At 43.5% G+C, this 12,820-nt stretch overlaps 1 protein-coding gene across 6 annotated transcripts in view; it reads right to left on the bottom strand.

The window, feature by feature from the left end:
- Positions 1 to 411: 411 nt before the first annotated feature.
- rbbp8 (retinoblastoma binding protein 8) overlaps positions 412 to 12,820 on the bottom strand; it is a 47,790-nt gene continuing 35,381 nt past the window's right edge. For all 6 annotated transcript variants that reach the window (XM_031903520.1, XM_031903521.1, XM_031903519.1 and 3 more), the window contains 4 exons: positions 5,385 to 5,457; positions 4,542 to 4,638; positions 3,065 to 3,206; positions 412 to 1,704 (listed from right to left, as the gene is read on the bottom strand). In XM_031903520.1, coding sequence (XP_031759380.1) covers positions 1,607 to 1,704; positions 3,065 to 3,206; positions 4,542 to 4,638; positions 5,385 to 5,457 — 410 coding nt within the window. In that variant the 3' untranslated portion in view covers positions 412 to 1,606. The remainder of the gene's footprint in view (positions 1,705 to 3,064; positions 3,207 to 4,541; positions 4,639 to 5,384; positions 5,458 to 12,820) is intronic.

Genomic DNA, 12,820 nt, shown 5'->3' with positions numbered 1-12,820 from the left:
ACTCATCGTATAGGGCCATGCTGGGTGACTTAAGGACTCTTTTACTTGCACAATGCAATTTCAGATGCAAATTGCTATGTTTTGGTTTTTTTACCAAGAATGTCACAACACTGCCAACTTTGAATCACATATAAGCTTCTGATATGACATTTCAGACATGCAGAAAGAGTTTCAGCAGAATTACGTCTGATTTGGGTCAATAAAATAGTGCAATTTCTTCCAGTCTGACTGAATGACTTCATGCTATTTCAATTGCAAAAAAAAATCAAAATATATTTATAAAAATACCAGTCACTTTGCTGGCCTCTGAGGCCCCCCACCCTGCGATTTTACAATTCCTTCTCCTTTAAGTATGCAGGTAAAGGGAGAAGGACCTACCTTAATCATACCAAAAGATTAGTGGAATCCCAGTTTAGTTCACATTTTTATTATTTATTATACTTCTATTGCAACTATAAGAATTCTTTATTGTATTTATACAGTGCAAAACACAGCACCCTACCAGTTAAAAAGGTGCTAAAATCTCCAGACATGTATATTATTTTTTGGTCACTGAACTGGTAATGCCAAGTTAACCAAGTTTATTACAAATATTTATTGTATCTAGAAGCAGAAAGTGCATTGCCAGGAACACTGTAACACGGCAAAGTCCAGCATTTCACTGTCCTAATGAATGCCTACACCATGGAAGATGTATATAGTAAGCCCAGACTGGCAATCTGTGGGTTCTTGCAAATGCCAGAAGGGCTGCTGTAAGATGCCACAGACGGTCACTATTTATTGGGCTGGTGGGGGACTGCTTGGGCCTCTTTGTACTTGATATGCCAGGGCCTATTTTGGGTGCCAGTCCAGACCTGGTATTTAGAGTGGTTTCCCCTACAATACAGTGAATATTTTAATTACAGAAGTAATGTGCCATCTACTCTCTAAAACACAGCATTTAAACTATTGCACTGTTACAAATCAAGTGCTGACCCAATAATTTTATACACTAAACCAGTAAGTTACACTGTGTGTGTGGATACTGGCTGCCCTTGCTGCTTCTTAAACAGAGTACTGACTCATAATAAATGAGCCCAGTCAAATCCCTAACAGATTTCAAGTAATTTCCTCCATACAACAACATACATCTCATTTTTTTTAAAATGATGAGAAATATTTCTGGTACTAAAAGCCAATTACAGCAGTGACACAGATTAAGCCCCCTGCTAACTGTTGCAACCATATATCTGTTTCACACATAATCATTGTTATTTTGTTTCTTTCAGCAGTTTTAGATGCTTAGCCAGTGGAAGAAAGTTAGGTCGAGGAATAAACTGTTTGAAAGAACAATTACTTGTAAAAAAATAATTTTTAAGAATTCATTACAGTTTGGGTGTGTGGTTACAGCTATGGCAGTTCTCCTTAAAATTTGAAGGTCTTGAAAGGAAGGGCCCTCTAACTCTGAGTGTACTTACACGAGAGCTGTCAATGTTCGTGGTGATGCTTTAGTGAGGACATATTAGTGTCAAATTTACGCATATGAGGCAAGGTTGCTTCATAAGCAATACTGATTTAAACTGGGCATTTGACTGCGTAAATATAAAAATTAAATTGTTTGTCTAGTTTATGTCTTCTGCTCTTTAATCTTTGATGAAAATTTAGCATTATAAGGTTGTCTTCTTCGAGGACGCTGGCAGGGAGAGAGTTCTTCTTTAATGTAGCCTTAAGGAAAGAGTAATGTATAGTTATAAATTAGGATAAGGTTGTTTGTTCCATCAGCTAAATATCTTATTATAGATAATAATATTTTATAACAACGTTTCAAAGGCTTTAGTATGTAGTTCCTTGGTTCCCTTTTGGTTAACAGTGCAAGTCCTCACATTCACTGACCTTCACATAAACTTTCAGGTTCATAATGCATAAATAATCATTACATTACTGGCAGCATTTTATTAAAGTTGCTGTAGTCTTTACTTGATATCATGGAAAGAAGGCTGTGTTGCTGAGAAAATATGGGATGTATTTTTACGCCTTTAATTTTGCGTTTGTACTTTCAACAACCCATCCATTCAGGCAACACTCAGGAAGCCCATGGTTTGGCGGCTTGCCCATCATTAGGACAAATAGTGTAGTACTTCCAAAATACAGACAAGAGAGGTTTTAGCAAGAAGTACGTAAGACTTTTTATTTGGTTTCCATGAACTGCTACTGTAAATGCTGGGAAAACCAAATATATTTCTCAGTATTCCATTGCCATGTAGGGTTACCAACGTTCTTTGGTACAAACAGAAAGGATCAACCTATATAGTGACATATGCTTTAAAGCTGTGAAAATCACATTTATTTGGCTTGCTGAGTTATATTTGTAATAATTCTTAACCAAAACCTGTTAAGAACTATGATTTATCCCACTCTTATTTTCTTGTTCTTAGGAGTAAATTTGCCTCATATTTTACTTGTTAGTGCTAATTTTTGTTTTTTGCACTTGAGAAATACATTTCTCACTAGAGTTACTTTTCAATTTTTATTAAAAAAACAAACAAGAATATGAATTATATTGGTTGACAGGATGAAAGACCCAGGAGTCACAAACTTCTAGAAGATGCAATGCTTATGGTTTTTTTTTATGAGAGCAAAAAAAAAAAAAAACCAAATTGTGCTGCTTCTTAACTGCTCTATATGGCTGATTCCAGCCATCAGAGAGCAGTTGCAGATGCTTAGCCAGTGGGAGAAAGGTCGAGGAATAAACTGTTTGACAGAACAATTATTTGTAAAAAAGAATTAATAAACATTCATTACAGTTTGGGTGTGTGGTTACAGCGATGGCAGTTCTCCTTCAATTCTCCTTCACAAGACAAAGTATGGTTTGGCAAACTAAAAAGCATGGCAGCTCTGATACTGATACCACAAAGCTGATAAAATGATCCAGAGTGTGTAAAGTAGGAGGGGAGCAGATAAAGTTACATGTTTTATAACGTTACTGAAGCTAAAAAAATATCTTCATGACTGCTCCTTTAAGTTCAGAATAGGTTTGCTGATGTTTTCTTTAAAGCTAACTAGATTTTTCGGCATATATATTTACCTCTGTCTTGGCATGTTTGCGTGGAAGGAAATCCCACCTCCCAAAAATTTTCAGGGGTGCTTGGCGGAATGTATCGGAACCGGTGCCTTGAGCAGGAAGCCAGCTTCTTTGCTCTCTCTTCCTCTGGAAGGTCGGCATAGTACTGGAAAGACACAAAGCACATTTGGTTAACGTTTCACCACACTTGTGCATAACTTTAATGGAGGATGCTCCATCTTGACCCAAAAGTAAAAAAAGATAAAAATATATATATGTTTGGTAAGGACCAACACTCTCATGTATAAGTATAAAAACATATCACTTGTGTCCAACATTTTGATCCACATTAGGACCTTTATCAAGGATCCTTGATAAAAGGTGCTAATGTGGACGGAAACGTCAATAGAGAATTTAGAGACGCGTGCGGGCACTGGTGAGCACAACTTCCCCTTTTTTGGATTATATATATATATATATATATATATATATATATATAAAACCTGGATACTTTATAGCATTTTCATTTGAAGCAGAGTAGGTGGTTTTTCACAGTGAGGGCAGTGGGGTTGTGGAATGCCCTTCCTAGTGATATTGTGATGGCAGAGTCTGTTAATGCCTTTAAGGGCTCTGGCACACGAGGAGATTTGTCGCCTGCGTTTTTTCCCCCTGGCGCTTTGACGCCACGACAATACCCACGAAGAGATTTCATGCGAGTTGAGCTCCAGGCGATCTGCTACCCATGGTACACTCAACAGTTAACCCCCCCTCATGTTTACTCAAGTCGCTCAGAAAAGGGTCTGTGTGCGATTTTAAACAGCAGGCGATTTGAAGTAGCCTCGTATGTTTTGACGCTGGCGATTTCCATTGATTTAGCATTGGCGTCTTGTCGCCAAATCGCCGGCGACAAATCTCCTCGTGTGCCAGAGCCCTAAGAGGGGCTTGGATGAGTTCTTGAACAAGCATAGTATCCAAGGCTATTGTGATATTAAAATCTACAGTTAAGGGTATATTTTTCATGCTGTGTAAAAAGTGGAGTAAAACATCACCAGTGATGTTGTTTATAGTAACCAATCAGATGCTTTGCTTTCATTTTCTAACTGTTGAAATCTAATTGCTGATTGGTTGCCCTGGGCGACATCACTGGTAATGCTTCACTCCACTTTTTACACAGCATGATAAATATACCCCTTAGTATTAATGTTAGAATTTATGGTTTATGTATGTGAGTGCATAGATAGGTCAGTATAGGTTTGTGTGTGCTGGGTTTACTTATAAGTGTTGAGTAATTGACTACTTTGAACAGTTGCATTCTCTGTGTTCCTGATCAGTACTAAACTGGCAAGAATTGTGTTAAAAATGGACACAATGCAAGTCAGCAAAGGTCTTTACAAATTATAACAAAGCTAAAAAGAGCTTTAAACGTATCAGTATCATATTTTTAACAAAGATGTCTTGTTTTTAAAACCAAGGGAAGGTACTTCTGGTCCTGTATACTTACCAATTCACATTCCTTGCAAGTATGCCCAAGCATTTTTCGTCTCTCATCTTTTTTGCGAACAACTTCAATGTGAGGAAAATCCATTGCAGGCTTTTTTCTGCAGAATGATGTAAAGGGTTCACTTAAAATATCAACAGTGTATTAAATAGTTGTAAAACAAGTTTAGCAGTCAAAACATACTAAAATGGCTATTCATGGTCCAGTATGGCTAAGGTGCTTGGTTTCAGACTTTACACATGGTCCAGTATGGCTAAGGTGTTTGGTTTCAGACTTTACACTTTAACACTGCCAAATCTAGAAGGTAGGGGCCAAACCTCTGAAACGGATATCCAAACAATAGCTGATGTATAACTAACTTTGGATAGATTAGCAGGCTAAGGTAGCAAAACAGACATGACTCTCAAGAAGAAATAAAGCAACGCCATCAACTTGCTTGCCATTCCCAGGTTTCCCAGTTCAGACTTGTGCATGGGCAGTAGAGTAAAATTTTCAGCTTTTCTCTACTGCACATGAACATGCCTAAGTCTGCACTAGAGAAGATTGGGAAAGGTAAGTAAAATTGCAACATTTACCCCAGGCCAGTGGATTTTTTTTCACACTGTGCCAGGAAGAAATTAACAATTACATTTACTGGGGGTGCCTAACATACTGGGGCTTCCTTTTCCTTTAATCCCTAAACTGTGGAAGTTATTTTGCTGAACAACAGCATACAGTGTAGCAGAAGCAAAGAGTTTTTGGATGCTGAGAGTTGTCGTTTACTGACTACTAAAGTGTTTCCAACGTAAAATTAAAATGCCAGGTCTATATTTTAGTAAAAGAGGTTAGGTTATATTGTTACATTACTGTTCAGGTCTTTGGAAATATGGCTCCACAAATGCCTTCTGCTTCTGATATGTCTCTCCTTTAGTTTCAATCTCTGTGGGGAGAAATACAATTATATGTATAGAAATACACAAGAGCCACAAAAATGCTTTAAATTATATCCTTATAAATGGTGCTTAGTGATGTCATGAGTTATAATCAATATCATTTCTGTCACATGACTCAATTAAACTTTTTTGAAAATAATATAACCTCTGTTAGGGGCCTTCAGCCTCCTGGTCATAAAACTTCTCAGTGACTACAATAGGGGGTACTTTATTCACTATATAATACACAAGAGCCATGAATATCCTTTAAATTATATCCTTTGGGTGTTTATTTAACACAGGGGTGACCAATTCAGCCTACAAAACATAAATCATAAAAATAAATCCTGCCCTCTGGGCGCTACCTTCACACATTTGATGAGTTCCTTTGCTAAACTGGGCCTCTTGTGGACTACCAGCAAAAACACACCTATGGTTGGGGTCGCCCCTTTACTCAATACTTCTTGGGGGAATTTTTCAGCCTCCTGGCTTTCCTCTCAGTTTCTCAGAAAAAGCATTCTCTGTTTAGTAACATCTCCCTTGAAGCTTACATCTTCCACTATGGAAATTTTTTTTTCCTCCCACGTCTAGAGGGACACAGGGACCGTGGGGTAAAGGGCCCCTCCCATCAGGAGGCAGGACACTGGAAACAGAGATGTGGACCCTCCTCCTCCTCTCCCCTTTATCCCCTGTCACACCGGAAGGGGTTCAGTTTTTTCAGTGTCCTGCCTCAGGAGTATAGGAGTGGCCTCCAGGTAGGCCCATCAAAGGATTCTTCGGTTAGTGATCAGCAACCGGGGTGAGGCCGTGTCAGCCTGAGCTGTTCACTAAGAGCTAGCCCCCACCGCTGGATACCGGCGCGTGCCCAGTGCACAGGTAAGGGAGACAAATGCTCTGCATCAGCGCTCCCCCCCCACACGGTAAGGTGGGCGTTTCACCCTGGAGAGATCCCCCTGCAGCCTGCCTATGCCCGCACTCGCCTGCACGCCTCAGTCTCCCCCACGCTGGCTCTACCTCTCCTCCCGTGTTCCAGCCGGCGGCGCGTCTTCAGCTGACGGCGCAGTGAGAGTGACGTCATCAGGCGTGTCACTGCTTCGTGCCCCTTCTTTCGCTCCACTCTCTCTCCCCTGCTCCTTGCAACGCGGGCGTGCATTCAACGCTTCAAGGGGCATATTCAGAGACACGAGTGCGGGCACCCTTCTTCTTCTCCCAGCACCCCCAGCAACATCGACTGAGGGGCTACTTCAGGCAGCTACATAATAAAAAGACTGCACAACATGACTGACGGTAGGGGGGCAGACACTCTAACCATGCGGTTTCTTTTTTTGCCTGTTCCAAATGCCTTACTAAATTCAGAGAGGGCCAAGCAGAACCGCTCTGCCCAACTTGCAGCCCTGCTCAGCCCCTTTCATCTGACACCACTGCTCCATGCATTGTGGCAACCTCAGATGGGGCACCAAAAGTAGCTTCCCCCAAACGGACCGCTGATCCTCAGGGCCCTTCTGATGCTCCAGGATGGGCAGTCGCGCTGTCACAATCCCTATCCAGCTTGCAATGTATACTGCAACTGACTTCATCCATTGACAAAATGCTGGCCAAACTAACTTCTTCACCTACCACTAGCAAGAAGCGAAAACGGACGCCCAGCCGTCCAACGCTAACCGCCAGGGACGCGCTATCCCTTCCTTCATCTGAAGAGGAGGAAGTGAGCGAAGGAGAAGTATTCTCCTCTGCCTCCATATCAAACTCAGACGAGGAGGATTCTACCACCAGTGCAGCTCCCAACATAGACAGCCTAATCAGAGCAGTACTAGAGACACTACAGATTCAAGAGGAGGAGACCACGAAGAAGTCCTCGTCACTATTCAAGAGACAACACAAGACTTCTGCGGTCTTTCCAGCTCACGAGCAGATGCAGGCCATGATATCTGAGGAATGGAAGACACCAGACAAGAAATTCCAGGTGTCAAAGCATTTCAACCAGCAATATCCCTTCCCTAAGGAGGCTGTTGAGAAATGGAGCACACCTCCAGTGGTTGATGCCCCAGTATCACGCCTTTCCAAGGCCACTGCTCTTCCAGTGCCAGATGCTTCGGCCTTCAAGGACCCTACAGATAAGAAGATGGAGGGCCTACTCAAAGCAAATTTTCTCTCCGTGGGATCGGCATTGCGACCTGTACTAGCATCCGCATGGGTGAGCCGGGCAGTCGAGACATGGTCCACCTCTCTCCTACAAACTGCTCAGGAGGGTGGATCCAGGGAACATATGATCCAGCTGGCTGTCTACATCCAGGAAGCCAATCAGTTTCTAGCAGACGCCTCCCTGGATGCAGCTCGGGTTTTGGCCAGGGCTTCTGCGCTCTCAGTGGCAGCTCGCAGGGATCTGTGGCTGAAGCTTTGGTCCGCTGACCTGAGTTCTAAGAAGTCCTTGGTCTCCATTCCCTTCCAGGGCTCCAAGTTATTCGGAGAGGAACTCGACAAAATTATTTCGCAAGCCACAGGGGGCAAGAGCACCCTGCTACCTCAAACTAAACCCAATTCAGCATTCAACCCAAGAAGGGGGTCACTCCTTTCGCAACCAAGGGTTTCGCAGTAACAAGACCAATCCATCCACTACTCACCAGTCATCCTTCAAGGGACGCTTCCTCAACAAGGGGAAGTCCCCCTGGCAATCTCGCAAGCCCCAGTCCAAGTCACCAAGTGACAAGACCACACACTCCTGACTACACATAGATTCCAGACGCCAGTTGCATAGGGGGACGCCTTCAACTGTTCGCGGATGTCTGGAGATCACATGTGGAAGACCCATGGGTAGTTCATACCGTCACAACCGGCTACCGGCTAGAATTTCACCAGGTTCCGTCAGGACACTTCTTAATGTCCAGAGTCCCACATCAGGCCCCCAAACAACAGGCCTTCCTCTCCATAATAGAGAGACTGCGCAAGACAGGGGTAATTGTACCGGTACCCCAAAACCAAAGGTTCCGGGGATTCTATTCAAACCTCTTTATAGTTCCAAAGAAAGATGGCTCTTTTCGCCCTACCTAGCTCCTGAACAGATGGATAGTCTACCACAAGTTCAAGATGGAGACAGTCCGTACCATCATCCGGGCTTTGGAACCAGGAGACTTTCTGGCCTCCTTCGGGAAGCATACCTGCACGTTCCGATTTTTCAGCCACATCAACAATACCTCAGGTTTGCCTTTCGGAATCAACATTTTCAATTTGGCGCACTACCCTTCGGTCTATCTTCGGCCCCCCGAATATTCACAAAGATCATGGCGTCCATGGCAGCCTTTCTTCGTGTCCGAGGTGTGTTCATAATGCCGTACTTGGACGACCTCCTCATCAAAGAGAGATCCAAGGCGTTGGCCGAACACAATGTACAACTGACAGTCCAGAACCTTCAAATGTTCTGATGGTCCATCAATCTGGACAAGTCGTCACTGTCTCCCAGCCAGAACGTGATATTTCTGGGTCTACAGTTCCAGACGGAGCTTCAGAAGATATTTCTTCCAGAGGAAAAGCAGCTCAAGATCCAGAGATCAATCAGACTACTCAGAACAACAGCACACCCAACAATCCAAATGTGCATGAGAGTATTGGGACTAATGGTCTCCACCATGGAGGCAGTTCCATTTGCCCAGTTCCGCCTTCGACCTCTTCAGATGACAGTGTTAAGGCTCTGGAACAGGATATCACTTCATCAGAGAATAACCCTGCCAGAGAATACCCTGAGATCGCTAAGCTGGTGCTTAACACCGGAACAATTAACACAGGGAAAGACCTTCCTGAAGCCAGTGTGGTTAATAGTAACCACAGATGCCAGCCTCACCGGATGGGGGGCAGCCTTTCAGGGAAGAGCCGCACAGGGTCTCTGGACACAGGAGGAAGCTCGACTGCCAATAAACATATTAGAACTAAGAGCGATACTTCTAGCACTCTACGCATGGGAACACCTTCTGAGAAACCAAGCGGTGCGAATCCAGTCGGACAATGCCACAGCAGTGGCATATATAAGTCGACAGGGCGGCACAAGAAGCAACAGGGCAAACCAGGAAGTGACCCTTATCCTAGAGTGGGCAGAAAGAACCAACACTCAACTGTCAGCGATCCACATTCCCGGAGTGAGCAACGTAGAGGCAGACTTTCTCAGCAGACATCATCTGGACCCGGGAGAGTGGCAACTACACCAGGATGCGTTTCAGTGCCTGACACGGAAATGGGGAGTACCGGAAATCGATCTGATGGCCTCCAGGCAAAATCGGAGAGTACCCAGATTCTATGCCAGGTACCGCGACCCCCTAGCAGAAGGAGTGGACGCCATGACCCTCCCATGGCGATTTCGACTGGCATACGTATTTCCCCCTCTTCCAATGTTACCACGCGTATTACGGAAGATAGCCAGAGAACCGGTCACAGTAATCCTCGTTGCACCACGGTGGCCCAGGAGATCCTGGTACTCAAGTCTTCTAGAACTGTCATTAGAACCTCCAATAATGCTCCCAGTATTTCCTCAACTTCTGTCCCAAGGCCCAGTATTTCATCACAAGCCTCATCTCTTCACCCTAACGGGATGGCTCTTGAGGCGTCAGTACTGAGACAGAAGGGCTTCTCAGAGGAGGTAATCATGACTATGATTAAATCCCGAAAACCAGTGACATCAAAGATCTACCACAGGGTGTGGGAGTGCTACTGACAATGGTGCGAGGATGAGGAGTTCTCGTTCATGGAATTCAGAGTACCTCGCATCCTACAGTTCCTCCAAGCAGGTCTTCAAAAAGGTCTCAAGTTGGGCTCCCTAAAGACTCAGATTTCAGCCCTATCAATTCTATTCCAGGAACACATAGCCCTCTCAGGGGACGTCCGCATGTTTCTCCAGGGTGTAGCTCGCATCTATCCCCCGTTCAGACCTCCAATACCTCCATGGGATCTAAATCTGGTGTTGAACGCTCTCCTCGACAGTCCTTTTGAGCCTCTGGTGGAGGTGGGGGTAGAAATGCTCACATGGAAAACTGTCTTCTTGGTCGCCATATCCTCAGCCAGAAGAGTGTCAGAGTTGGGGGCCCTATCCTGTTCAAACCCATTCCTAGTTTTCCACGAGGATAAGGCAGTACTTAGGACTACTCCTGGTTTTCTGCTCAAGTTGGTGTCCAACTTCCATATAAACGCAGAGATCGTTTTACCTTCGTTTTGCAACAAACCTGGGAATGACAAGGAGACCAGACTCCACCGACTGGATGTGGTCAGAGAGCTTAAGACTTATATTTCTCGTACTCAACCCTTCAGGAAGACAGATTCCCTATTCGTGATCCCGTCAGGAGCAAAAAAGGGTCTCCCAGCCACGAAGACCACTATTGCACGCTGGATAAAGGAGACAGTAAGAAGAGCTTACCTGGCGCAGAAGAAGGTGCCACCAATCAAACTTAGAGCACACTCCACCAGAGCCCTGGGAACTTCATGGGCACACAGGAATTTTGCATCGGCTGAACAAGTTTGCAGAGCGGCCACCTGGTCTCTTCACACTTTTACAAAGTTCTACCAATTCAACACTTACCTGTCAGCGGAGGCAGCCTTCGGAAGGAAGGTGCTTCAGGCAGTAGTTTCCTAAATGGTCAGAGTTCTTCCCTCCCTACTGTGGGGTGGCTTTGGTACGTACCCACGGTCCCTGTGTCCCCCTAGACGTGGGAGAAAAGGAGATTTATATACTTACGGTTAAATCCTTTTCTCTCCAGTCGTAAGGGGGACACAGGGCTTCCCTCCCTGAACTCTTGTTCTAATATCTTCAGTCTTGTTGAGAGTTAGTTATATTCTGTTATGAGTTAAATCTTTGTTACAAACTGAACCCCTTCTGGTGTGACAGGGGATAAAGGGGAGAGGAGGAGGAGGGTCCACATCTCGGTTTCCAGTGTCCTGCCTCTTGATGGGAGGGGCCTTTACCCCACGGTCCCTGTGTCCCCCTTATGACTGGAGAGAAAAGGATTTAACCGTAAGTACATAAATCTCCTTTACTCTATCAAACCTTACCTTATAGACTGTGCTTAGTGATGTTATCAGTTCTAATCAATACTTAGGGGCCCATTCATTCATTAAAGTACGATTTAGTACGTATGAGAAAAATTCGTATTTTTTCTAATTGCTAGAACTTTTCGTATTGACCATGATAATATAGTTAAAATAGTACAACTTTTTTGTGGTTTTCATTAAAGTCCACTAAAAAGTTGTATTTTTTGCAAAGACTACGACCATTCCGGAATTCATTCAAGCGTTGGTATTGTGACTTTCTTTTGGCCAGGTTGGAGCTGTAGAGTGCCATTGAGTCCTATGGAAAGCTTCCAAAATCATGCATTGAAGTTTCAAAGCCAGAAAGGTTTTCGCACTGTTTATGATAGTTCGGATACAAAAATTTCGGGACTTTCGAATCGCAACCACAACTTATATTTTACTATAGGGGATACATTATTCACTATATAATGTGTTTTCCAGTAGTGGAGAAAAAAATAAAGAAAAACCCAAGAATCCCCTTGCCAATTAACTACAATAAAATGTACACTATCTACAAGACCTCAGATAGCTCAGTACATAGAGAGTCCTTGCAATTATACAGCTTCAATGCAGAGTAGCTAAGGACACCAATATATATAGCATGAGAACCTCTCACCCGAGTGTGTATATATCTAAAGGTTTTTCAGACTATGTTTTACATTTTTACATACTTAGAAAAGAGGAGAATGATTCTATGTTCTATAGCAGTGATCCCCAACTAGTGGCTCGTGAGCAACATGTTGCTCCCCAACCCTTTGGGTGTTGCTCTCCATGGCCTCAAATCAGGTGTCCATTTTTGAATTCCTGGTAAGAAGGGAAAGTTTTGGCTGCATAAAAACCCAGTATAATGCCAAACAGAGCCTTTTCTAGGCTGCCAGTCCACATAGGGGCTATTAAGTAGCCAATTTATAGCTCTTCTTGGCACCCCCAGGAACCTTTTTCATGCTTGTGTTGCTCCCCAACACTTTTTCCATTTGAATGTGGCTCACGGGTATAAAAGGTTGGGGATCCCTGTTCTATAGACTAACCATATATATGAAATATTAAGATAGGGGAGTCATCAGTTATATGTGTCAACTATCACAAATACAATACCACACAACAGAAGTTCATGCATTAAAACATTTATTGGGTGAAAAAAAAATAATTTTAACAAAAAACTACAGAGGTGTGTTAGAGCTATATTTCTCCCTCCTTTAAATAAGAAACATAGGCATCATGGAGCACTAAGACACCTCTGGGAACTGGGTTATGTAAACCTGTCTTTGACATGCTCCAGCTGTTAGTTTATATAGACTCTGAATTAAAAAAAAGAGAATTTGTCTA

Source organism: Xenopus tropicalis, chromosome 6, assembly GCF_000004195.4.
Source record: "Xenopus tropicalis strain Nigerian chromosome 6, UCB_Xtro_10.0, whole genome shotgun sequence".
NCBI classification, from domain to species: Eukaryota; Metazoa; Chordata; class Amphibia; order Anura; family Pipidae; genus Xenopus; species Xenopus tropicalis.
The sequence above is the reverse complement of the archived record's forward strand: the minus strand, read 5'-3'. Positions and strand labels throughout refer to the sequence as shown.